At 40.9% G+C, this 26,038-nt stretch overlaps 1 protein-coding gene across 2 annotated transcripts in view; it reads left to right on the top strand.

Annotated features, from left to right (window-relative positions):
* The window catches only part of ZDHHC17 (zinc finger DHHC-type palmitoyltransferase 17), a 64,138-nt gene that overhangs the window by 33,317 nt on the left and 4,783 nt on the right, over positions 1 to 26,038 (top strand). The window contains exons 7-16 of one of the 2 annotated variants that reach the window (XM_060191349.1): positions 610 to 772; positions 5,204 to 5,314; positions 6,634 to 6,759; positions 10,190 to 10,332; positions 12,704 to 12,804; positions 18,799 to 18,923; positions 20,043 to 20,105; positions 22,342 to 22,435; positions 22,565 to 22,648; positions 25,692 to 25,849. In XM_060191349.1, coding sequence (XP_060047332.1) covers positions 610 to 772; positions 5,204 to 5,314; positions 6,634 to 6,759; positions 10,190 to 10,332; positions 12,704 to 12,804; positions 18,799 to 18,923; positions 20,043 to 20,105; positions 22,342 to 22,435; positions 22,565 to 22,648; positions 25,692 to 25,849 — 1,168 coding nt within the window. The remainder of the gene's footprint in view (positions 1 to 609; positions 773 to 5,203; positions 5,315 to 6,633; positions 6,760 to 10,189; positions 10,333 to 12,703; positions 12,805 to 18,798; positions 18,924 to 20,042; positions 20,106 to 22,341; positions 22,436 to 22,564; positions 22,649 to 25,691; positions 25,850 to 26,038) is intronic. The other variant, XM_060191350.1, reaches the window with a different exon arrangement.

Below are 26,038 nucleotides of genomic sequence, written 5' to 3' on the forward strand. Positions count from 1 at the left end.
AATAGGTGATGAGAAGCAGCAGTTAATGTTATCCTATGAATCTTAGATTTTGAGTATATAGTATTCATATGTAGCATTTATGACTACATAGTATTTATATAGTATCTAGTTTGTGATTAGCCTTTCTTGGGTACAAACATTTTTGTGCTTGCTGTTACCTCAATAATTGTACTATTAAGACTTAATAATAGTATTCAATCTGTTCTTTGAAAAATGTCCACTAATGGAAGATATCACTTTATTTTTTTAAAGAACATTTTTTTCACATGATTTGAATACTGACATTTTTAATGTCTTAGTTTTAAGTTGCTTTAAATAATTTTTGAAACAATTCCGGTTTAAATTTAAAATTTTTAGTATTTAATTATACATATGTTAAAATCTCGGGATCAAGTATTCTTTGAACTATTTTACCTCTATATGATATTGCCCCCTGTTCACTGTTTCGTGTCATATTCGTGTCAGCAGCTCAGTACTTCTTAGAAAGTTGCAGTGGATAGGCCAGGCTAGAAATGCAAATACAGCCCAAATCAGTTGAGTATTGATAACGATTTCTACAATTGAAATTAGGGTTGTTGTTTGTTTGTTTGTTTGTTTTTTCCTTTTCAGTGTGGATCCAACTAGATTGCTTTTAACATTCAATGTTTCAGTTAACCTTGGTGACAAGTATCACAAAAACACTGCTCTGCATTGGGCAGTCCTAGCAGGGAATACCACAGTCATCAGTCTTCTTCTGGAAGCAGGAGCCAACGTTGATGCCCAGAATGTCAAGGTAAGAATATGTAGATTGATTCTGCCGTGTGCAGTGTGGTTACTGAGATATGAATTCCTCAATACAATTTAAGTTTTTCACTGAAGCAACATCTGTACAAGGATTTGTTTAAAGACTGGTTTGTATGCTCTATTTTTTGAGTACTAGTGTCATTTTCAGATTTTTGACAATCTTTTCACTAGTAAATTCTTTGCTTAAAAAAATATTTATAAAGAAATGAGAGAGAGAGAACCAGAGTTTCACTCTGGCATATGCGATGCCAAGGATCTCGGAACTCCAGGCTTATGCGTTCGGTACCTAGCCAATTTTGACTCTCTTGGATTGCCATTAATGAATTCTTACTGGCTTTTGGAAGTCATATCATCTGTGTTTTTTTTTTTTTTTTCCCCTCCAGGGTTATTGCTGGGCTCCGTGCCTGCACCATGAATCCACCGCTCCTGGAGGCCATTTTTCCCCCCTTTTGTTGCCCTAGTTGTTGCAGCCTCGTTGCAGTTATTATTGCCATTATTGACGTTGCTTTGTTGTTGGATAGGACAGAGAGAAATGGAGAGAGGAGGGGAAGACAGAGAGAGGGGGGGAGAGAAAGAAAGACACCTGCATACCTGCTTCACCGCCCGTGAAGCGACTCCACTGCAGGTGTGGAGCCGGGGGCTCTAACTGGTCCCTGCGCTTTGCGCCACGTGCGCTTAACCCACTGCGCCACCGCCCGACCCCCCGTCATCAGTGTTTTTATATTAATAGTTTCCTCGTTTGAAAAGATCTTTACAGAGAACTGAAAATTAATAGTTAAATCCACATTACTTTTAGTAATTTTCTAACTTTGTTGTCTATTGTCTTTTTTTTTTTTTAAGACTAAGACCATGACATTTGATAAACAGCTTTACTGTGTTTCTCAAAGTGGGACTAGTCCAGGAATAGCTTAGAAAGTGATCTTAGAGCAAAGCACAACTGACATTTACACTAGGAGCACCTAGAAACCTGTAGGTTTGCAATTAGTCAATCAGTGTTGGTAGTCTTAAATGTGGTTGATGATTCTCTCTCTCTCTCTCTCTCTCTCTCTTTTTGAAGCTCTAGGATCTGCTATGTATTTCAGCCAAAATCTCCTTCTGTGAAATGGCTTTCAACTTTACAGTTTTTAGTAATGTGCATTCACAAATAGCTGTGTCCCTTAACGAGTGTTTTTTAATTTGATTGTAAGCCATAATATTTTCCAAGTTATGTGTTCTAACTTTCTAAATGATATGTGCTAAGTAAATATGCAAGTTGTTTGAGTCTCATAATAATCTGAAATGGTAATCAAAAAGTAGGTTATCTCTTGCTGGATCAGGGCATATACTTATATCACAAGAAATAGTTTCTCTCTCTTGGAGAGGGGGAAGGTTAAACCACTAACACAAAATCACCTATTGTAAAGTACCTGTTCCATATGGACCCTCATTTAATTAAAGATGACAACCCGTTTTTAGAAGGGAATTGAGTTGAAAACAATTTAGTTATAAGTAAATATCAGTTATCTTAACTGTAAGAATTTAAGAAAACTTGGTATTTTCTTTTTCTTTTCTTTCTTTTTAGCTCTGTGTTTTCTTATTGCTGGATGAAATGACCAGCAGGGTTGAGTATTTGCCAGTAAATACAGGGAAAGAGGAAAATATTTGTTGACTGAATAAAGAAAGAGTGGCCTCGTCTTGAGATTTTTCTTCTGAGAGCTTTCCTTCTCATGACTCTCTCTCTGCTAGTGTATGTCTTGTCCGCTGCTGAAATTAGAGCTTGTGGCTCTATCAGGTGCTTTCAATAGAAAGCTCTGAAGTTTCTGACACCGTGATTAGTCAGACTCCCCCTTACCTGTGCCGAAGCCATAGCACAGTAAGATAACGAGACTTTCTTAGATGTTTGGTATCTGAATGGCTTTAGAATGTTCGTTCTTTTTTTATTTGACTCCACGTAGACATTCCCAAAGTGAACTCAGAAATAAGTTTCACGGTCTTACTGAAAACACTGAGTGAGTTTCATCATGGCAGAGTCTTGGTAAGATATTCTGTTAGGAAGTGTATCTGCATCTGATATTCTGTAGGGAAGTTGCTATCGTACCAGAAAATTACAAGTGACAATGCAGGTCAAGTATTTGAGACTTGTGGGTTGTTTTTTTCTTCCTTTTGGAGCACTGAAAGCCATCTTTTCTAACCATGTGATTTTAGCTAACTTCTCTTTGGTCATAATCTTTAAGTATATGAGGTGATGCTTGGGAAGTTAATGTCTTTGAAAATAAATACTGAACATCCACACTCCATATTAACCATTGCATAAATTTACTAGTCCTTGCAAAAAAAAAAAAAAAAAATCTAGTGAATTTCCACAGAAAGGGAATGCTAAGAGTAGAGATATCTGAAATGCTTCAGTACTTTGGACCAGGTGTTTTCAGTACTGTGCAGGTGTAGGCCCGTGAGTCCGTCATTGACCAAAGTAGGATGTGCTGTCATGAAGCTTCCTGAGCAGTGCCTCTCACCCAGGCCTCGCAGCTCGTGCATTCCTGTGAGCGGTGTTCCGTCTGTAGAAACCAGTCACTGAGCTGATGATTGTACTGGTAGCTCTTCTGTTTAAACTCCTGTGGGTTTTTCTAGTCACTTGCCCCTTTGCCCCCTACCCTCTGTGTGTCTTAAGTCCTGAGCTCCACCCCATTGAGTCCCCCTCCTCAGTATAGGCTGACGGTGTTTTGTCTGTTTGTCTTGTATGTAGTCGTCAGTTTACCACATCTGGAGGCCCACAGGGCCTCAGACGTGCAAGGCAGGTGACCCACCACTGAGCCATCTCCACCCACCTTGCCTGTATGTTTCATCTCACACAGACAATGATCCTTAACTACTGCCCGGCCCCAGGATTTTTTTTAAAAAATGTAGTCAAAAGAATGAACTAAGTAAACAGATGCCTTTTCTACTAGAATCCGGCATTGTTTATATACTCAGGTCTAATCACTGTCTTCTAGTAACTAACATTTATTCAGAAAATATTGTTCGTTTTAAGAGTATTTTATTTAAAGTAGAGACAGAAATTGTGAAGGAAGAGGGAGACTGAGAGGTGGAGAGAAAGAGAGACTCCTGCTTCACCCCTCTTGAAGCTCCCTTCTGCAGGTGGGGACTGGGAGCTTGAACCTGGGTCCCTGTGCAAGGTGGAGTGTGCCCTCGACCAGCTGACCCGCCACCCAGCCCCTAGTTGTAGTTCTTTCTGAACCAAACAGAAGCACAAAACACAGCCTAGTGGGTGGCTTGCTAAGGTCTTACCATCAAGTGAAGTTAAGTTTTGACGAAAACAGAAATGAATCTCTAGTAATGAAAAGACAATGGACCAAAAGATTTCTTTGCAGAGGATCCCTCAAGTGAAGGCCCTGAGGTAGGAAGAAGCTTTGCACGCTCATAGCAGGGAAATGTGGACAGCCTGGACTAGTAAGTGCAGTGAACAAAGGGGTAGAAGTCATGAAGAGAGCCCAGTGCCAGGGCAGTCACTAGACACAGTTGGAAGGGGTTACGGAAGCTGTGTAGTTCTGTGACCTGCTTTGTGCTTTAAAATAAAACCCTCTAAGATTAGACTCTGCTTGCTGTGGGAGAGTGTGTGTGGCCGTGAGGCACCTCGCCTGGTGCCTGAATCTCTGAACCTAAGAACACCCTTTGCTCAACTAAGATTCCACTTCAGGTTTTTAGAAAATTGTCTTTCTATTTAGATTCTTAGTTCTTTAGTAATGCAGTAATCCTTTCTCTCTTCCTCCCTTTTCCATTTCCCTCCCTTCCTCCCTTTCTTCCTTTCTTAAGATTTCTTTTACTTTATTATTTAGGAGAGAGTTTCACATGAGTCAAAGGAGAGATAGACCAAATCTTGGGTACATGTGGTGCAGGAGATTGAACCAGGAACCTCAGGCATGAAAGTCTGGCATTGTATTAGTTGAGACACTTCCTCAACCATCTTACATGGTTTCTTGAAGTGAGGTAATAAAACTGTTTCAGAAATCAGTTTTTATTGCCTTGTAAGTACTCCATATAAATAGTTTTCCAAGAAAGACTTTTCCTTAGGTTCAGTAATGAAATTCAACCTCACATAAGCACCAAAAAAAAAAAAAAAAAGTCTTCCATTCATCCTAACACAATGCTTCTTTTTCAAACTCTGGGTTTTGTTTTGTTTTTTTAAATCATCTATTAGTCTGTAAATACTCCATGGTTCTTGTTATCGTTGCTTCTGTTGTTATCACTTACTTTGGACTGACATGTGGAGTGATCAGATTGATCCAGAAACCTGTCTCTAGGATGATTTTTCTATTAATTGCTTGTTTGCTTGCTGGCTGAATTAAAAAAAAAAGAAAGAAAAAAAAAGAAAGCTATTCAAAAGCAGCCAGATGACTAGCGGAGTTGAAAGATTTCTTAAAGCTCCCTCCATCTCTTTATCTAGGCAACCCTTAGGTGGCACATGGCCCCCACTAGTGGAAGGGTGCTCAGCGGGACCGAGGCACCTGCAGGATATTCTCTGGGAGTTGTTACTCAAGAGATTGCTTTTATTCAGGTAATCTTTCTAGTTTGGATTAATTGAGCTGGTTCTCTGACAACTTAGTCAAGGGTTTTTGTTTGTTTGTTTGTTTTTTGTTTTTAAATAGACAAGGAAAGGTTTTAAAGTAAAAAAAAAAAAAATTCGTAACCCCTGTGTGGGAGACTTGCCTAGATGAACTATTCCATGAAACTATTTCTATGAAAATTTTGTTTTACTCTTGATCTCACTATTAAAAGGTTTAATAGGGCTGGAATTCAGTGGTTAGGTTGTTATAGGTGGTAGTGGTGTGCTTATTTTGCTGGTTGCTTTCTTTCTTTCTTCTTTTTTTTTTTTTTTCTGTGTTTCTTTCAAAAAGAGAAACTGTTCTTCATACTTGGTTAGTAATAGTCCCTCATCAGTTAGGAGCCCCAGACTCCTTCATTTTTGTTCGTTTTTTTTTTTTTTAAATAAAGCCTTAATACTTTTTCTCCTTTTAAAATAATTTTGAATATTGATTTACACATTTTTGAAATATTGGCAAACGGCTTTGATTTAACTTTTTGTATTAAAGGAGTAGATAAGTAGTGGAAATATTGAATAGAGTAGGAATGCAAGTAAGTGCCTGACTAATTTGCAGAAGGAAAAATAAGATTTTTAGATTAGTTAAAAAGAACCCTAGATCTAGAGTTGGGACTCCTTGTTTTTTGTTTCTTCTTTTACAACATTTTGTATTATTCACTTATTTATTCTTCTTGGCATTCTTTTTCTCGAGATTAAAGTCGAGCTTGAGGTTTATAATTTTGGTTGTTCTCTGTGTCAGTTTCTGGATGGATAAATGAATTTTAGACCAAGAATGCCAGTCCAATCAAGAATGTAATGTCAGAGTTCTATAAGTTGTCTTTCCTTCCCTATCCTCCTTCTTAGATTTCGTGTCATCGCTGAAACAAAACAGAGATTTCAGATGATTCGGTATTATAACATGCTATATTGCAGCATTAACTAAGGAAACTATTGAAGAATGCAAAGTGATAAACAATGCTAGCCTACGATCCAGCAGGTGCTAAAATACCTACCTTTTGATTTACTCTCTCATATAAGATAACATGCAAGTGAAATAGAATAAGGTGAATAAATATGTTATGTGATTGTACTTTGGGAAAGCATAAGCAATAATATGTCATGGTTTAAAAATTATTTTAGCAATTGACTTTCTCCAGTATATATATAAAAAAAATTCACGAACTACTAGTGCAGCCAGTTTATTTTCATAGAAGTACTGTTTTAAAGTCAAAAAATAAAATCTTATGCTTACACATTTTTTTTTTAATGTGATTTTTGTCCGCTCCCATTGCTAGGGTGAATCAGCACTGGATTTGGCAAAGCAGAGGAAGAACGTGTGGATGATGAACCACTTGCAGGAGGCGAGGCAAGCAAAGGGGTATGACAGCCCGTCTTTCCTCAGGAAGCTGAAAGCTGACAAGGTGAGAGTGTCCTTAAGCGTTATCTGAGTGATCATAGTCACGAGCATTTCCAGTCTTTACCTGTGGCATTGGCCAGTGTGACAAAGAACAATACTAGTGAGTCCAGCCAAGTCTCTCAGGTTCTGCCCCTGTGGTGGCCTATTGAGTAATATGATTTGAAAACCAAGACCATCTCTTCCGGAAAAGGGTTTGTGCTCCTTAAAAGTTTCCACCAAAAGGGGCCAGTTGGTAGCGCAGCGGGTTAAGTGCACGTGGTGCAAAGCGCAAGGACCTGAGTAAGACTCCTGGTTTGAGCCCCCAGCTCCCCACCTGCAGGGGAGTCACTTCACAAGCGGTGAAGCAGGTCTGCAGGTATCTTGTCTTTCTCTTCTCCCTCTCTGTCTTACTCTCCTCTCTATTTCTCTCTGTCCTATCCAACACAGTGACAGAAATAACAACAACAATGATAAAACAACAAGGGCAACAAAAGAGAAAAAACGGCCTCCAGGAGCAGTGGGTTCGTAGGGCAGGCACCGAGCCCCAGCAATAACCCTGGAGGCAAAATTAAATTTAAAAAAATAAAATTAATTAATTAAAAAAAGAAATTCAAAAAAATTTACACCAAAAAAGGAAAATGGAGGTTGGCAATTCTAATGTCCCTAAATACTTAGATAACCAATTTAAATAAGTGAATTCAACATACATCTAAGGTGTTTGCTGATTTACTCATAGTTCTTGAATGTATTTAAGCCTGAACTGTCTCCTGTTGGATTTTTGTTATAGCATGAAAAATTGTTTTTTGATAATGGAGCCTATTTGAAAGCATGCCTTATTTATTTGTAGGCATTCACAATTCCTGAATGATCTGAAAAAGTCCGCTTGGCTCATTTAGATTTATATCAAAATAACTAGAGTAACAGTTTAAAACCAACTTGTTGAGTAATGTCTGCGTGCCCTGCTAGTCCTTTCATTTTACTGGTAATGTCTACAGAATGGCTTACTCATCTATTGTAATGTCGCTCTTCTAGAATTACTGCAGCTTTGTTCACCTCAAAATATCTAGTCTCATAATTATTAGGTTAGTAATAAAAGTGTCTTTTTTAATTATCTTTATTTATTTGATAGAGAAAGCCAGAAATTGAGAGAGGAGGGGATATTTAGAGGGAGAGAGACAAAGAGATAGCTGCAGCCCTGCTTCACCACTGGCGAAGCTTTCTCCCTGCAGTTGGGGGCCAGGAGCTTGAACATGAGTCCTTGCGCACGGTAATGTGTGTTTAACCAGGTGTGCCACCACCTGGCCCCCAAAAGTGTCTTATATTAAAACTATATTTTTAATTATTAGATGAGAAGGACTTTGGAAATGACAGATGCATTAATATGTAATGTTTTATAGTGGTAGTGACAGGGTTATAAGTTCCTATGTTTGAATACGATTTTTTTTTTAAAGAGCATGATTTAAAAAGCACAGCTTTCTGAGCATTCGCATATTGTTGTGATCACTTCAGAAGTTAAGTTTTAACGGCAAAATAAAAAATTGGCAGTTAGTCCTTAACAAAAAGAAGTTGTCTTACTGTTTTGTCTTCACATCGATAGCTTGAAATAGATCTTTTTTTTTTTTTAAAGGTTCCTAGATAAGGACATATGATGGTTGGTGACTCTGAAATTATGTCGACAGTTCTTCTCTCTTTCCATCTCATACTACAAAAATCTAGAGCACAAACATAAATAGCCAGTTCGTGAAGTGTGTTCTGTGTCTAGGGGAATAGTGACACTGCAGACACTGTTATTTCACTAAAGATAAGTTTCTCCAAAGGGAAAAGAGAGCTATTTTGGGACACAGCTAGTTAGAAATTTAGAGAGAATCTAGATTTTTAGTGAACTTTTAAAAGGATCTTGAGTTTTTAAAAAGTCAGAAGATGTTTTTTCGACAGGCAGATTCAGTTGCCATTTGCTTATTAGGAAGTAGGAAGAACCCCACCCCAAGAGTTAGTTAGGTTTTCTCAAATTACAAAGCTCCACAATCCATTTTGTTTAACAGTGGAAATCTCCCGTGTTTCCTCTCTAGGAATGTTTACTATGTAAAAGTAAGCCTGGGACAATGGAGCACATAGGCTTTCCCCACTCCTCCTGCTGCACTGCTTCACCCCTAGTCGTTCCATACAGACAGATGAGAGAAGACTGGGAGGTGAGAAGAGCAGAGCAGCTCAGGAACTCGGTCCTGGAAGAATGACGTGGTGATGAGTTCTGTTCCCCCCACCTTGTACGTCCCAGAAGCCGCGCTGACAAAACCAACAACTCAATCAAGAATGGACGTTAGCAAAATAGATAAATCAAGAAATCCCCAATAAAAGTCTGCTCTTTAGCCAAACGGCCACAAAAGAGGCAGTTTAGCAAGATAGGAACTTTAAAAAGAAAGATAGCTCCTCTACTGTAACCAAACATTACAGGAGAAAAACTGGCCCTGCTGTGCCTCAGCCCCTTATAAGTCTAGACTTCTGCCTTGGTCAGGTGGTGGTGAGGTGCCATCGGAGAAGGCAGCAGAGAGACTTGGGACTCTTCTTCCCTTCCCTTCCCTTGCCTTCCCTTCCCCTACCCTACCCTACCCTACCCTACCCTACCCTACCCTACCCTACCCTACCCTACCCTACCCTACCCTTCTTTCTTTTTTTCCTTTACCGCTGGAGCTATGTCCAAAAGACAAATTTGTGGCACATGTCTAGAAATGTACTCTTTAAGATTTTCAGGTCCTGTACACAAGCCTCTACTCCATTCTGAGTTCACGTGTGTGTGGTGCAAATAGTGACCCAGTCTTGAATTTTTTTGTGCGTGTTTTGTACAAGTTTCCCAGCAACTTTTGTTGCACAGACCTTCTTCAGTTTGTGTGAATTCATTTCAAGGCTTTCAGGCCTCTTCCACTGGTTTGGGTGTCTGTCTTCCAACACCATTGTCTTTATCATTAACTTTATAGTCTGAAGTCTGGGGGGCAAGGTATTTCCAATTTCTGCCCCCTTGCGAATGTTCTTGCTATTCATGGCCTTATGTAGCTTCATACAGGTTTTACAAATGTTTGCAGTATTTCTTTGAAAAATGACACTGGAGATTTGATAGGGGTGGAGTTTCAATTTCTCTGTCCTATCCAATAAAAGATACAGAGGAGTAACAAGGGTAACAAAATTGGGAAAAGATGGCCTCCAGGAGCAGTGGATTCATAATGCAGGCACCAAGCCCCAGCCATAAGCCTGGAGGCCAAAACAAAATGTTTAATGTCTTGAAATAGCCTGCCACCAGAAGACAGAGGCCAGTGCCTCGGTAGGACTTGTACCCAGTAGACTTGTTTGAATGAAGTTCACCCTTCATTCAAACAAAAAGTAAGTTTCCCCAGAGGTAACAGTGATTCACAATTAGCTTATTTTGGAACTTAATAATTTTTTTTTTCTCTCTCTCTGTACAGGAATTTCGGCAGAAAGTGATGCTAGGAACTCCTTTCCTAGTTATTTGGCTGGTCGGATTTATAGCAGATCTAAATATTGATTCTTGGCTCATTAAAGGGCTAATGTATGGTGGTGTTTGGGCTACAGTACAGTTTCTTTCCAAGTAAGTGGTGTGTGTGTGTGTGTGTGTGTGTGTGTGTGTGTGTGTGTGTGTGTGATGCGATGCAGTGCCAAGGAATGGAGTCTGCACTGCAATGCATGACACTACCGAGCTGTCTCCCTAGACCAGCTCTTATTTATAATGTGATAGCAAGGGTGAGATGAGAGCCACCAAAGCACTGTTTCTCCATTCATGGAGTGTGCTTGATGCTCTTTGATGCTCCCAGATGGGCTGGGGATCAAATCTAGGCCCTGATGCATGGTACAGTATCCACTTTATCTGCAGCTGTCTCCCAGCCTCATAAATGTGCTGATTTTAACTGTATATGGAAGGATATATATATATAATTTATTTTTCTTACCTTTTTTTTTCTTTTAACCAGAGCATTCACTGCTCAGCTCTGGCTTATAGTGGTCAGCTCTGGCTTATAGTGGTGCAGGGGATTGAACTTGGGACGTTGGACCCTCAGGCATGAGAGGGGAGGGTGTATTTGGACTCTGTCATTTAAAGCACTGTTAGTATATTTAAAACACTTCCTGTATGTGACTTGTTTGATTTTAATTTAGGGTCAAAGAATTTTGGGAGGGGCCAGGTGGTGGCACACCTGTTTGAGCACACATGTTAAAATGCACAAGGATCTGGGTTCAAGCCCCCGATCCCCACTTGCAGGAGGAAAGCTTTGCAGGTGGTGAAGCAGGGCTGCAGGGGTCTCTCTGTCTCTCTCCCCGTTTCCCCTGCTGTCTAAATTTTTGGCTGTCTCTGTCCAATAAATAAAGATAATAAAATTTTTTTTAAAAAAAAGAATTTTGGGAGACTTAGATGTGAAGTCTTAATTTTTTTTTAACATCATTAAAGTGATTCTCATGATGTCATCAGTGACAAAGTTTAATATTGATCTTGGTGCTAGAATAGCCTCAAGTTATTTCAGTAGAAGTGTCCTTGAGTGTATTGACCTCTGTTAGAGTGTTGTTTACTTCCAGGTAGTTACTGATGTTCGGGCTTACATTCCATAGGAATTATGCTCTCTTGAGTCACAGGCAATTCACAAGAAAGAGGTTTCAGGGACTAGGTGCTGGCACACCTGGTAGACTGAGCATGTCACAGTGCACAGGACCCATGTTCGCAGACAGTGAAGCAGTACTACAGATTTTCTTTCACTCTCCCTATCCTCCCCCCTTCCCTCTCAGTTTCTGTCTCTATCCAGAAAGTGAATCAATAAAGTATTGAAAAGAGAAAGGAGTTTTATTTTCATATTGAGGTGAGCATAAGGTGGGATTAGTACATTGGTATTTTTATCTTTAATGATTGTGGCTTTTTTCTCTTCCAGAGTCTTTAGCTCTCACTGCTCTAACCCATCCATGAAATCTAGGCTTGACCCATCCATGAAATCTAGGCAGCTGTGGCTGACCTGCATCTTCCTACCTAACTTGCCTGAATTTAGTATCTGCATTCACTTGGGTTTGAGAAATAACAGCAGCAATGAGTGTGGGTGAAGGGGTTGGGCACCTGGGTATGCACACACAGTACAGTGTATGAGGTCCTGGGCTCAAGTCTCTGGTCCCCACCTGCAGAGGGAGAGCTTTGCGAGTGGTGAAGCAGTGCTACAAATGTCTCTCTTTTCTTTATCTCCCCCAAACCCCTCAATACCTCTTTCTATCCAAAATAAATAATTAAAAAATATATATGAGCGGGAGAGAAAGTTAACCAGTGTATTAACTCTTAGGAAGGGACTTAATTCTAAGTAATCTCATTTTAATGGTTTTTTGTTTTGTTTTGTTTTTAGTCTTTTTTAAAAGTAGGGAATTGTCAAGATCTCCTACTTAGCCTTCAAAGAATGGCTGACCCTGCTTATGTCTTAATGCATTTTAGTGACATTTATTTTTCCTGAATTCTGCTCCTATAAATACTGACTTTTCAGTTCTACCAAAATAACTATTCAGCTCAATTTGAAAAGATGTGACAAAAACTTGGCTAGATAGTAGGCATTGAGAGATAATGAAACAATTGTTGAAGTCTCATTTGCCACAATGATAACATGTATCTGTTGAATAGTCTGCTGAACAATACTGTGCATACTAAAATGAATTGTTGACTGAAGAGAATGAGAATGCATTTGAAATTCTGAAGTACATGTATAGAATGTGGTTTTCTTTCTTGGTGAGTTAAAAAGCAGCTTCAGACTCTTGCTGAGGCCTTCAGCCATGAACTCGTCTAGTGTCGACTGATAGAAAAGCAGTCTGGTACGTAAGCACCCTGGGCTTCTGGATTTGGGCTAACTTGGGTCTACTATGTAGAATGCATCTCATTTCCATCTAAGTAGATATTTTCACAGTGAATCCGAGCATTCAAATCTTCCAAAACTTGTGTTTTACAGATCCTTTTTTGATCATTCAATGCATAGTGCGTTGCCCCTTGGAATATATTTGGCAACCAAGTTCTGGATGTATGTGACATGGTTCTTCTGGTTTTGGAATGATATCCTTTGGCTGTAAAGACTGTACCTGCAACGACTTTTGTCAGTTATCTAAACAAATGGTTCCTGATGACTTGACACTAGGACTTAGGTGTTCACCACTTGCTGCAGTACAGCAGAATTCTGATGACAGAGAATGAACGGGTGATATGCTGTGAAAACAGTTTTCTAGAATTTCATTTTGAATTCCTTTTACAGCTCCATGTACTAACACCAGTCAAAATGAACTGCCATTATTCAGTTTAGAAAGGGTATTTCTCAAATGATTTATACTCGTTCATGACACCTCGGCCAAGTGATTGTTGCCTGTATTTTGTGCATGAGAAAATTTAGACAGGAGTTAAACTATCAACAGACTTGTCTAATATCACACAGCTTGCCTCTGGTAAAGCTGGGATAGAACACATGCAGTATTACACTGCTTTCTCAGCCTGTCTGCTGACTGTGAGCTCCATTTACTATCAGTTATGTTCTCTGAATATATTTTATCCTGCACTGAATCTGAATATTTTCTTAACATCACAACTGATGATGGTTGTCATGGCAGCACTGCATCTTTAGCAAATTGTTTCATACCAAATACTTTTAAAAAGTAATACTTAAAAAAAGTAATATAATTTGAAAGGTGTGTGTTTGTGTGTATGTGCATGAGTGTGTGTGCGTGTTTGTGTGTGTGTGTGTGTATGCAGTCAGAAGTGAGACCAATGTCAAAATTTTGGAAGATGTCTGCTTTATTATGTTACACTTCTTAAAAGTTTGTTAATTCTCTGAGCCTTACAGAAAGAACATGGTTTCTGTGGTGTATAGTGGCTTGTAATTGTTGTGGTTCACCTCACTTAATACTTGGTTCACCATCACAGACTTGCATGTTGTTGAAGTCGTTTTGTTAAGTTGCATTTTATTTGAAAACATAGCTTTGAAATGGAATATCTTTAAAGCTGTATGTATTTGATTTCAGAAAACATAATATTTTCCTAGTACAAATATTTGTTAAAACCTTTTCATGTGGCAGTTTTAACTAACTTTCCCTGGCCTCCGATTATATTTTGAAACAAATCCTAGTCTCTCAGGATTTGCTCACTGTTATGAGTAAAGTTAATCTGCTTGTTTTTGTTACCCCAGAATCTTAAAGTTATAAAAAGCTCCGGCCTCAAAAGGGACTTTCATATTCTAGGCATATTTTCTAACTTTGTTCCCTAAATTGGACAGTAAATTTTCATCCAAGGGGAAAAAAAAAGATGTCAGATTTAAATCTTGATACTTTTAGACTGATGCATGTTTTCATCTGTTATGAATGGTCCTTTTAATAATATTGAGAAGTATAAGGGTTTAAAAATCAATAGTTTAAAACTATTTTTCCGTACACATTCAGTGAGTATCATGTATACACAGACATTCATATAAAGTTGCCAAAAGCGCATACTTAGAGTTCATCAGAATAAGAACTTGGGTAAATTTTAAAAGTCACGAGTAAACAGTGAGACATGCCATTTAAACAACTTTTAAAAATCAGGAATGTTCATCTTGTCAAGAATTTAAGGTACTGTGCCAGTCTGTTCTTTACAGATAGCTACAAACTGGAGTTTTCTTGGGCAGGTGTCAGGATTGTAGTTCTGTGGCAAAGTGCAAGCCTAGCCTGTATGAGGCTCCATGTTTGATCCCTGACACCCCACCAGGGTTATCACTAGGGCTGTCAGGGATCAAACTCCCCCACATTAAAATGAAATAGAGTATCCGCATCCTGTCATTTTGACTTGAAGCTAGCGTGAAGTGAACCTTCAAGGTGAGTTACATGCCTGTCTATAAATTGGCAGATCAGCTAGGAAAGCTCTGCCTACTTGACTGTCCTGGCGTTCCCTTCAGATTCTCAGCTCTTCAGCTTCAGAAATCTGAATGAGTTGGTTATCCTCTTTCCAGATAAAGAAAAGAAAAAGGGCATTTCATGTCCATATTATATCTATCTATCTATCTATCTATCTATATATATTACTCATATATATGTATAAGTTATGTAGTAATTCATTATAATATATAATACAATTCCATGTCATAATTTAGAAAATGTAACTCTCTGGCAAAAACTTTTCATTATTTGTTAATTTATTATAACCTGATTTTCTCCACTTGAGAGAGAAGCAGAGCATCGCTCTGGCACATGTGATGCCCCGGCTCAGACTTGTTACACCAGCCTCCTGGGCCACAGTTATTTTTATTAAAAACAAAACAAACTATGGGTCCAGCAAAATAGCTCACTCGGATAGTGCATTGCTTTGCTATGTGTGAGGTCCAGGTTTGAGCCCAGCCTCCACTATACTGGAGAAAGCTGTGGTGCTGTGTGTGGTTTCTTTTTTTTTTTTTTTTCCCCTCCAGGGTTATTGCTGGGCTCGGTGCCTGCACCATGAATCCACCGCTCCTGGAGGCCATTTTTCCCCCTTTTTGTTGCCCTAGTTGTTGTAGCCTCGTTGCGGTTATTATTGCCATGGTTGATGTTGCTTTTGTTGTTGGATAGGACAGAGAGAAATGGAGAGAGGAGGGGAAGACAGAGAGAGAGGGGGAGAGAAAGATAGACACCTGCAGACCTGCTTCACCGCCCGTGAAGCGACTCCTGCAGGTGGGGAGCCGGGGGCTCGAACCGGGATCCTTAACGCTGGTCCCTGCGCTTTGCGCCACGTGCGCTTAACCCACTGCGCCACCGCCCGACTCCCTGTGTGTGGTTTCTTTCACTCAATCACCCACTCACTCACTCTGCCTTTATAAAAAAAAAAAAAAGAAAAAAGAACTACAAATATATATACACGTGTGATTTTTTTTTAGTAGTGGTAATCTCTTGTTAGACTCATGAATAATTTTACTTTCTATCTTTTTTTTTTTTACATATTTGTAAGTTCTTTTCATTGATTGTGCTTCTTTTAAGTAATTGAACAATTCTAAAATTCACTGTTGCAACCAATGTAGTCAGTCCTTTATTGTGTTAACACTTTTAAAACATTAATGATAGTTTATAAAATGTTTTATGCCTTAAATTACTTTTAGTTTTTTTGCTTCCCACCAGGGTTATCACTGGTGCTTGGTGCCTACATTATGAATCCATCATTCCCACCAGCATTTTTTCCTTTTTTCTTTTTTTTAATTTTATTTTTGACAGAAATTGGGAGAGACAGAGAGAGAAGGAGAGAGAAACCTGCAGTACTGTTTCACTACTTGTGAAGCTTCCCCCACCCCCGTAGATGGGGGCCTGGGGCTTGAACCTGGGTCTTTGTACTTGTGCACTCTACTAGTACAGCAATGCTCAGCTCCTAAATGAAGCTTCTTTTTTTACAAAAATATTTATTCCCTTTTGCTGCCCTTGTTGTTTTATTGTTGTAGTTATTGTTGTTGTTATTGATGTTGTCATTGTTGGATAGGACAGAAAGAAATGGAGAGAGGAGGGGAAGACGGGGAGAGAAAGACACCTCAGACTTGCCTCACCGCCTGAGAAGCAACTCTCCTGCAGGTGGGGAGCCGGGATCCTTCCGCCGGTCCTTGCGCTTTGTGCCACATGCGCTTGACCCCATGCCTGATTATGAGGAACCAGGATCGATGGCACTTGTGAAAGCGAAGAGAGTGAAAAACGTCAACTATCACTGTTTACTTCCTTTTCAGCATGTTTTCCGTGTAGCCTACACATAAGACAGTTTCGACAAGTTCATCCTTGGGAGGTCTTACATTTTCTATGTATCTCTACTAAGATCCTCCTAATAATGTCTCGGCTTTTGCTACCTCTCTTCAGACGCCCCACTGCCAGCTCTAAATACCAACAAGGTTGCTGGAGGTATTCTTGGAGAGAGAGAGAAAGAGAGAGAGAGAAAGAGAGAAAGAGAGAAAGAAAGAAAGAAAGAAAGAAAGAAAGAAAGAAAGAAAGAAAAGAAAGGAAGAAAGAAAGAAAGAAAGAAAGAAGAGAGTTTATGTGCACACACAAGCGTGTTTCTTTGAGTTCACTAAGGACGTTCTCTTGTTTTAAGCTGTTAATGCAACGTATTGGCTATGCATTGGTTCTCAGAGGAATGGTTTGAAGACAGCTGTCCTGTCCTGGTTTTTACTTGCTGGAGAAGTCTGCTTCTGGATACTGTTCTCCTCACTCAATTGCAGTGTCAGCCTTGGCTATCTATCATGTTTCCTTTAGTCCATTCAAGTCATTGGCCCATGCGTCCCTGCAAGTTGTAAATTATCTTATTATTATGACTTGATCCTGTTGTCAAAGAATTCACAGGAACAAAGAGGCTTTGTTGGACTTGTGAAACAGCTCACATGGATAGTGCACTGATATGCCATGTAGGTGACCCAGGTTCGAGCCTGACCCCTACTGCATTGGAGGGAGCTTCTGTGCTGTGGGTCTTTTCACTCTTTCTCTCCTCCCCCCCAGATCTCTCTCTTGAATAGAGATAGAGAGAAGCTGAGAAGGAAGGGAGAGATAGGGAGAGAGAAAGAGAGACATCCTGTTTCACCACTTATAAAGCTTCCACATGCAGGTGGGTCCTTGATCCTGGGTCCTTGCACTGTGCAATATGTACTCTCTGCTAGGGCTGCCACCACCTGGCCCCCACTCTCTTTGTGTGTCTTTCCTTCTCCCTGTGTCCATTAAAAAAAAGTATGTGTGTGTGTGGGGGGGTTGTTATTAGCTTGAGATTCAGCTTGAAGAGGAGATAGGAGATCTGGTTTTATACTGATGACCGTTAACAGTGACATAATAGTCTATCCATTTTTAAAAATAGCCTGTATATGTTTAGGGGTTCTTAAGGGGGAAAACACATGAATTCGTGAAGGGGTGAGAGATATACATCCACTAGAGGAACACAGTGGTCACACACTCACAGAAACTGACAGGAACACGGAACACGGTGAGCACACATGTCTGGGATCGCTGCGGTGTGCAGCCGACACATAAGTTTATCTTTTGTGTTTGAGCTCTATAAGAAAGGGAGACTATAGGTGCACAATTATGTCTGAAAGTCTTTAAAATTCTGGTACGATACATCCCCACACCTGTGTAAAATGTTGAAAATGAGATTTGAGTGTTTTAGAGACTTTTGTGTCTCCAAAGTATACTACTGATGCAATATTGCTTTTGCCTTAGTGTTATCTGAAATAGTCTTTAATGCTTCACTTTTATTTATAAATGTCTAGTGCATCTGTTTTCATTAGGGGGAAGAATGTGGACTAGAAAGTTTATAAATCGGGAGTCGGGCTGTAGCGCAGCGGGTTAAGTGCAGGTGGCGCAAAGCATAAGGACCGGCATAAGGATCCCGGTTCGAACCCCGGCTCCCCATCTGCAGGGGAGTCGCTTCACAGGCGGTGAAGCAGGTCTGCAGGTGTCTATCTTTCTCTCCTCCTCTCTGTCTTCCCTATCTCTCTCCATTTCTCTCTGTCCTATGCAACAACGACAACAACAATAATAACTACAACAATAAAACAACAAGGGCAACAAAAGGGAATAAATAAATAAAATAAATATTAAAAAAAAGAAAGTTTATAAATCTCTTTTCTAAAATTAAGCTCCTCTTTGAGTACGTTCCAGAAAAGGCAAAGAAGAAGATAAAAGGAATTTTTAAAAAATATGTGCGTACAGTCTCAGAAGCACTTGGTAGATACAGAGCAATTTTAATGTGTTAGGAACTTTGTGAGAAATCTCTTCATTTTTGTCACAAGAAGTAACCATTTTAAAAGTAAATGCACTGGATTTTGGTAGAGCATGTCCCCTCTGGGCAGGGGCACCTAGCCCCACATGACAGAGCAGTGCTCTGACTCTTTCCTCACAAGTTAAATAAGATCTCTGAAAAAGCTTTATAAAGATGCCACGTCTTTACATTTCATATCTAGTTAGGAGCATAATGGGGATTAAATGACTTAGTTTGGAGTTATGAATTAACCAGTGTGCGTGCGTGCGTGCCTGCCTGCCTGCAGTAAAATGGTGTGAACTTGTTCCTGACTGCTTCCCTGGATTCCTTAACTGGAGGCACATCTCAACTTCTTATTTATTCACCTTCCATTCCTTGCTAATAGTGTTGCACTTTTTTATAATTTTGGGAAATCTTGGAAATCAGACCCAGGAATTATTAAAGCCACAGAAGAACAAAAGAAAAAGGTAGGAATGTATGATCTCACTTGTTGTAATGTATTAACCGCCAGATAACATGCTACCTATCTGCTCCCTCAGCTCTGTCTACTCCTGTTCTTATAGCAGATATTAGTATGTAAAGGAAGAAGGCGTCTTCAGACACTGGTAGTCCTTGTGATCTAAGGTTCTTCCAAAATACATAGAGATTAGGATCCGAGCGGTGGTGTACCTGGCTTAGTGCACATGTTAACAGTGCACAAGGACCCGGGTTCAAGTCCCCCAGTCCCCACCTGCAGGGAGGAAGCTTCACAAGTGGTGAAGCAGGGTTGCAGGTGTCTCTCTGGCTCTCTCCCTCTCTATCTCCTCCTACATTCTCAATTTCTGGCTGTCTCTCTCCAATAAACAAAGATAATGAAAAAAATTAAATGCATAAAGATTGCAACCTTTATGGTATACTGTTCACTGGGCATTACTTCTGATTGATTTGCTAGCTTTTTCTGGATTAAAGTCTAGTTCTGGGGGCCGGACGGTAGTGCAGTGGGTTAAGTGCACGTGGCACCAAGCACAAGGACCGGCCTAAGGATCCTGGTTTGAGCCCCTGGCTCTCCACCTGCAGGGGGGTTGCTTCACAAGTGGTGAAGCAGGTGTTTATCTTTCTCTCCCCCTTTCTGTTTTCCCCTCCTCTCTCCATTTCTCTCGTTCCTATCCAACAACAACAGCAATGACAATAATAATAATAGCAACAACAATAAGGGCAACAAAATGGGGAAAATGGCCTTCAGGAGCAGTGGATTTGTAGTGCAAGCACCAAGCCCCAGTGATAACCCTGGAGGCAAAAAAAAAAAAAAAATCTAGTTTTGGAAATTTCATTTTCTCTTGAACTTGGGCTATGCAGATCAGTCATTAGAGTAGGTACTTGAGCTTTATTTTCAGAGATATTCCCATCATTAAGGTTAGGGCTGCCTTTCCTCATATCCAACAAATAAATTTCCCTTGTTCATACTATAAAGAAACTGCAACAATGCAGCGAAGAAAGGATTTGGTTTTTAGTTGCAAACATTGGCTAATTAAAGATGAGCATAATGATTCAAACTGGTTTTATTGTTCAGCCTGGAATAATAAAAGGGATCTCTCTTTTATTTACAGACAATAGTTGAACTTGCAGAGACGGGAAGTCTGGACCTCAGTATCTTCTGCAGTACCTGTTTGGTAGTATATATATATATATATATATATTTTCTTCTTTATACTTCCCTCTCTGCTAGTGGCCTAGCATACGGGTATTGAGGACCGGGAGCCGTTCCTCTTACAGGCATAGCCTCCCTCCCAGTGCCTGACCCTCAGCAGGAGTACAGGAGGAAAGAGGAATCATGTCTTCTCCCCAGCATGCTTGCTTCTCACACTGAAGCTAATGATTCATGATTCATTCACTCTCTTATTGTCTTAACAAATATACAAGTGGCATAGATCCAGTGTGGGACCTGTTAGCCCTTTGCAGATCACTCATCAGTTATTGTGTTCATTAGACTTGAGTCAGAGGAAAACAGCACATGATTCTTTTAGCACTGAGGCATTCCAGCTTTAAGTTTTTTTTGGGGGGGGGTGGGTGTGGGGGAGGGCTTACTGGACAGATGTGAGCCCCGGGAATAACCCTCATGGAAGAAAAGAAACAAAAAATACCAAACATAACAGATAGGAACTCTTCATTACCTGTCATGAGTTGAGTATTTTATACTTTTACACAGAATCAGAGCTACCCAAGTGTCCTAAGAATGTGCTTTTCTTCGATTTGCTTAGGGGAAATACTATGCCTTAGTCTGTGATCTAAAGAGGTTCTTAGAGGGAATCAGACAGGTATACTTACTGGGTTTTTTGTTTGTTGTAAGTTTGGGAAGATGTATTTTACTAGTGGATTAGAATTTAATTAAAAATTTATTATCTTTATTCATTTGAGTGAGACAACCAGATATCGAGAGGGAAGGGGGAGGTAGAGAGGGAGACACCTGCAGCCCTGCTTCACCACTTGTGAAGCTTTCTCCCTGCAGGTGGGGAGCTGGAACCAGGATCCTTACCCTGGTCCTTGCGCTTTGTGCCATGTGCGCTTAACCCACTGCGCTACTGCCCAACTCCCAAATTTAATTTTTTAAAAGATTACTTATTTATATGCAGGAGAGTCCAGAGAACCCATTCAGCAACTTAATGGCAGTGTTGGGGATTAAACCTAGGCCCTCATGCATGAAAGTCCTGTGAACGTTGATTTTTTTATTTTAAAAGTTTTTATCGTGTCTAACCTGATCTTCCTATTACTATAAAGGAACAATGCGACCCTTCATCATTTTTATTTACAAGTATTGGGACTGTTGAGCACTGCCCAGTTCTAGTTGTGGTGGTGCAGGAGGTTGAACATAGGACTTTGGAGCCTTGGAGTGAGAGTCTCTTTGCATAACCATTATGCTGTCTCCTCACCAGGGAGTGATGTATGTGCATTTTTTTTTTAGATTTCTTTTTTTTAATCTTTGTTTTTTTTAACTTAATAGATTCAGACAGAGAGATATTGAGAGGGGAGGGAGAGTTAGAGAGGGAAAGAGACAGAGACACCTGCAGCCCAACCACCTGTAAAGTTTTCTCCCTGCAGGTGAGGACCAGGGGCTTGAACCTGGGTCCTTGCACACTGCAATATGTGTGCTCAACCAGGTGCGCCACCACCTGGCCCCTGGTATATATATATTTTTTGTTTGGTTTGGTTGTTTTTTGCTTCCAGGATTATTGCTGAGCCTCGGTGTCTGCACCAAGAATCTACTGCTCCTGGAGGCCCCCCCCTTTTGTCACCCTGGTTTTTTTTTATCGTTGTGGTTATTATTGTTGTAGTTATTGATGTCATCATTGTTGGATAGGACAGAGAGAAATGGAGAGAGGAGGGGAAGATGGAGAGAAAGATAGACAGTGGCAGACCTACTTCACTGCTTGTGAAGAGACTCCCCTGCAGGTGGGGAGCCTGGGGCTCGAACCGGGATCCTTGTGTCAGTCCTTGTGCATTGCACCATGTGCGCTTAACCCACTGCGCTACTGCCTGACCCCCAGTATGTTTTTATTGTTTAGAAAACCAGGGGATGTGAATTAATAGGGCACCATCCATTGCAATAGCAAATTGCTCTTCGTTATGCTTGTTTGACCACCACTGCCCTTGGGTTGGTAACTGTGTAGGTAAGTTCTGATGATTCTGCCTCATACTAAAAAGCCTTCACTGTACAATAATCTTTCCTTTTTCACCCTTGTTGCAGTTTCCTTGAACTAAGCCATTCCGATATTTGTTTGCTTTCGCTCCTTTAGGGTCTTTGCCATAAGTTTAGGGGAAAAAAAAGTTTTATTTTATTGGAATTGCATTTTGAGAAAAGAGAAGTCTGGTATAGTGCCTTTGATAATCTTGTCATATGCCTATCAACAGATACGGAAACCTGTGAGGTCCAAACATTGTGGGGTGTGCAACCGCTGTATAGCAAAGTTTGACCACCACTGCCCTTGGGTTGGTAACTGTGTAGGTAAGTTTTGCCAGTGACCCCAAGCCAACCCTTCCCGTAAGTGCTCAGGCGACTGAGGAGATGCCGTGTTAGAGGGCTTTCTCTGCTTGACTTTTCTTGGCTGAAGGCTCCTGCTTCTCTTCTCTCGAGGTGCTGGCAACCACAGGTACTTCATGGGGTACCTGTTCTTCCTGCTGTTCATGATCTGCTGGATGATTTATGGGTGTGTTTCTTGTGAGTACAGTTCCATTTCCTCATCTCCGTAGGGCACAATTGTTTGCACACTCTTACCACGTGCACAGTATGGCGACTGCGGTCTTTTAAGTAAAAGCCAGTTTGGGGTACCTCACAGCACTGAAGTATACAGAAGAAAAAAATAACTTAGAAGTGTCAGATATGTTCATCGTATCATGTAAGCAATAGATATAAATCACTTTTTAACAAAAGCATCCTGGAACCATGTTGGTATAGCAGGCTTTGAAAATACTCTGGGCAAAACACGGTGACATCTTCACACCATGTGCCAGCTGTGTTCCTGTAGTTGCTGTAGAGTGTAGATCGTGCGTCTCTGCTGCTTCCTCTTCTCAGGCCACTTGGGAAATGCTGACTCTTAGCAATAACAGTATATATACGTGAGCATGTATGGTTGGTATATTAAAGCAGATAGGACCTTCTTCTAGGTAGGTCAAACCCAGGGCCGCCAAGTACAGTACTGCAGAGGCACACCTCTCCTGCCCTCCCTCCCTCCCCCTCCAACTCTGGCTCACTTGTTTAGAATTTGAGAGATCCCAAGACACCACTCTGTCGTCCTTGTCCCTGTTCTTGGAGTTCTCATTGTTGTCTCTGGTGCTTGAATTGGAATGATCCTAGAGCCTCGCACATAAACACATGCTCTCTGCCTACTGAGCATTTTCTGGACCTCAGGAAAAAAAAATTGAACTGAATTTGAGAGCATAATTTGGAAAGCATCTGAATAAAGGTAGTAGTTTCTGTGCTTCAGAATGTCTTTAAAAATATTGATTTGAGGGGGCTGGGTGGTGGCACAGCAGGTTAAGCACACATGGAACAAAGCATACGGATCCTACTTTGAGTCCCCTGACTCCTCACCTGCAGGAAAGTCACTTCACAAGCGGTGAAACAGGTCTGCAGGTGTCGGTCTTTCACTCCTCCTCTCTGTCTCCCCCTCCTCTCTCAATTTCTCTCTATCCTGTCCAACAACAGCAATGGCAACAATAACAACAACAACAAGGGCAACAAAAAATGGGGAAAAAATGGCTTCCAGGAGCAGTGGATTTGTAGCGCAGGTACCGACTCCCAGCGATAACCCTGGAGGCAAAAAAAAAAATTGATTTGATAGGACAGAGCAATTGTGAAGCTTTCCCCTGCAGGACGGGACTGGGGACTTTAACCAGGTCCAAGAGCAGGATGGTGTGTACGCCCCACCGGGTGCCCCAGAACTATGCTTCAGAGTTTGGTAGAACTTGGCACGAAGTTGTAGTAGGTCCTAACTTCACAAGTTAAATTTTGGAAACATACCCAATCCCTCTTGTTGCTGTTAGAATAATTTATGATTGCCCCAATGAAAAAGCAGTGTACTTCCTCACACAGAGATGAATGGGAGACATTTAACAGAATTTCCCACCCAGTCCACATAAGTGAGAACATACTCCTGATAATAACTGTATTTCTTTACTTTAAAAAAAAATAAGACTTATTTACTAACGAAAAGGAATGTGTGTGTGTGAGAGAGAAGGGATAATTCTAAGCATCACACTGGCACATGGGCTTCCAGGAGTTGAACTCAGGCAGAACCTTATGCTTGAGAGTTCAATACTTTGTCTACTGCCCCCCTCTCAAAAGATCCTGTATTTCTTTTTTTTAAAAAAAATACTTATTTTCCCTTTTTTGTTGCCCTTGTTTTTTATTGTTGTTGTTATTGATGTCATCGTTGCTAGATAGGACAGAGAGAAATGGAGAGAGATGGTGAAGACAGAGGGGAAGAGAAAGATAGACACCTGCAGACCCGCTTCATGGCCTGTGAAGCAACTCCCCTGCAGGTGGGGAGCAGGGGGCTGGAGCCGGGATCCTTATGGGATCCTTAGGCTGGTCCTTGTGCCACGTGCGCTTAACCCGCTGCACTACCACCTGACTCCCCTAGTATGTATTTATAAAGAGTAGAATTGTGTTAGAAGGGAACCCACCCAGGGCTGGGCAGTGGCACACCTGATTAAACACACATAGTACTAAGCTCAAGGACCTTTGCAAGAATCTGGGTTCTGTATCCCCATCTGTAGCAGGTCTGTTTAATGAGCAGTGAGGCAGGTCTACGGTCTACAGATGTCTCTTTCTTCCTCTTTGTCTTCCCCCTCCTTTCTCGATTTCTCTCTGTGCTGTCCATTAAAATGGGGAGAAAAAAAAAATGGCCTCAGAAGCAGTGGTTTTGTAGTGCAGGCACCCAGCCCCAGAGATAACCCTGGAGGCAAAAAGAAAAAAAACAAAAACAATTTAAAAAGAAAAAAGGAAAGAGAGAAACCCAGCTCATCATGGCAATATTGTGTTACCTGCCCCTCTGCTCACAAGCAATTTCATTTTTCTATTAAGGAGACGCTCCTGGAAGTAGTGTGTATATATGAAAGGCCCGTACAAGGTCTTGTTAAGTCCATCCTAATTAAAAACTGACCCTTGCGTTTCCCATTTCTCTCTTTCAGTAACTTTTCATTAATTTGAAATAGTACTAAGAGTATAAAGAATTTGCTTGAATGTCATCAATTAAGTTTGTACATTTTTATTTTCTTTTAAAATTTTTATTATCTTTATTTGATAGAGATAGCCAGAAATTGAGATGAAGGGAGAGGTAGAGAAGGAGAGAGACACCTCCAGCCCTGTTTCACCACTCGAAAAGCTTTTCCCCTGCAATTGGAGACCAGAGCCTTGAACCCGGGTCCTTACACATTGTAACATGTGCAGTCAACTGGGTGTACCAACCACCCTTTTAAGTTTGTATTTTTCAGAAGGCTAGATTGATTTCAGTCCATATAAGATAGAAGAGAGGGGTGGTGGGCAGGCCAGAGCCTCACTGTGGGCCATGGCACCAGGGACCAACTGCAGGGGAAGGACCCTCAGGCGTGCAAGTCCTGCGTCCTGCCAGCCGAGCCATTTCCTTGTCCTCGGCCCACACGCTTGGGCCTGGTGTCTATGTCTGGTGTCTGTCTGAGTTGCTCCCACACGAGGCGTTTGGACGGTGCAGAAAGCCAGAGTGTTTGTGTTCTGGTTTTAGACTGGGGCCTCCACTGCGAGACCACATACAGCAAGGATGGATTCTGGACGTACGTCACTCAGATTGCCACGTGCTCACCGTGGATGTTCTGGATGTTTCTGAACAGTGTTTTCCACTTCATGTGGGTGGCGGTCCTCCTCATGTGTCAGATGTACCAGGTATGTGCAGGGCCACTGCTTTGTGCTTGGGGTGTGCTCATGGAAGAGCTGTCAAAGAGCTGCTTGCTCCTGGAAAAACCTCTCCTCTTAGTGACCTTTGAGCCCTCCTCTCTCACGCTGTGAACTTGACACTGTTCTCAATAGAGCCTTTTCTGTTCCTGATTCAGATGAATTTTACTGGGTATAAGC

Source organism: Erinaceus europaeus, chromosome 5, assembly GCF_950295315.1.
Source record: "Erinaceus europaeus chromosome 5, mEriEur2.1, whole genome shotgun sequence".
In the NCBI taxonomy this organism is placed as follows: Eukaryota; Metazoa; Chordata; class Mammalia; order Eulipotyphla; family Erinaceidae; genus Erinaceus; species Erinaceus europaeus.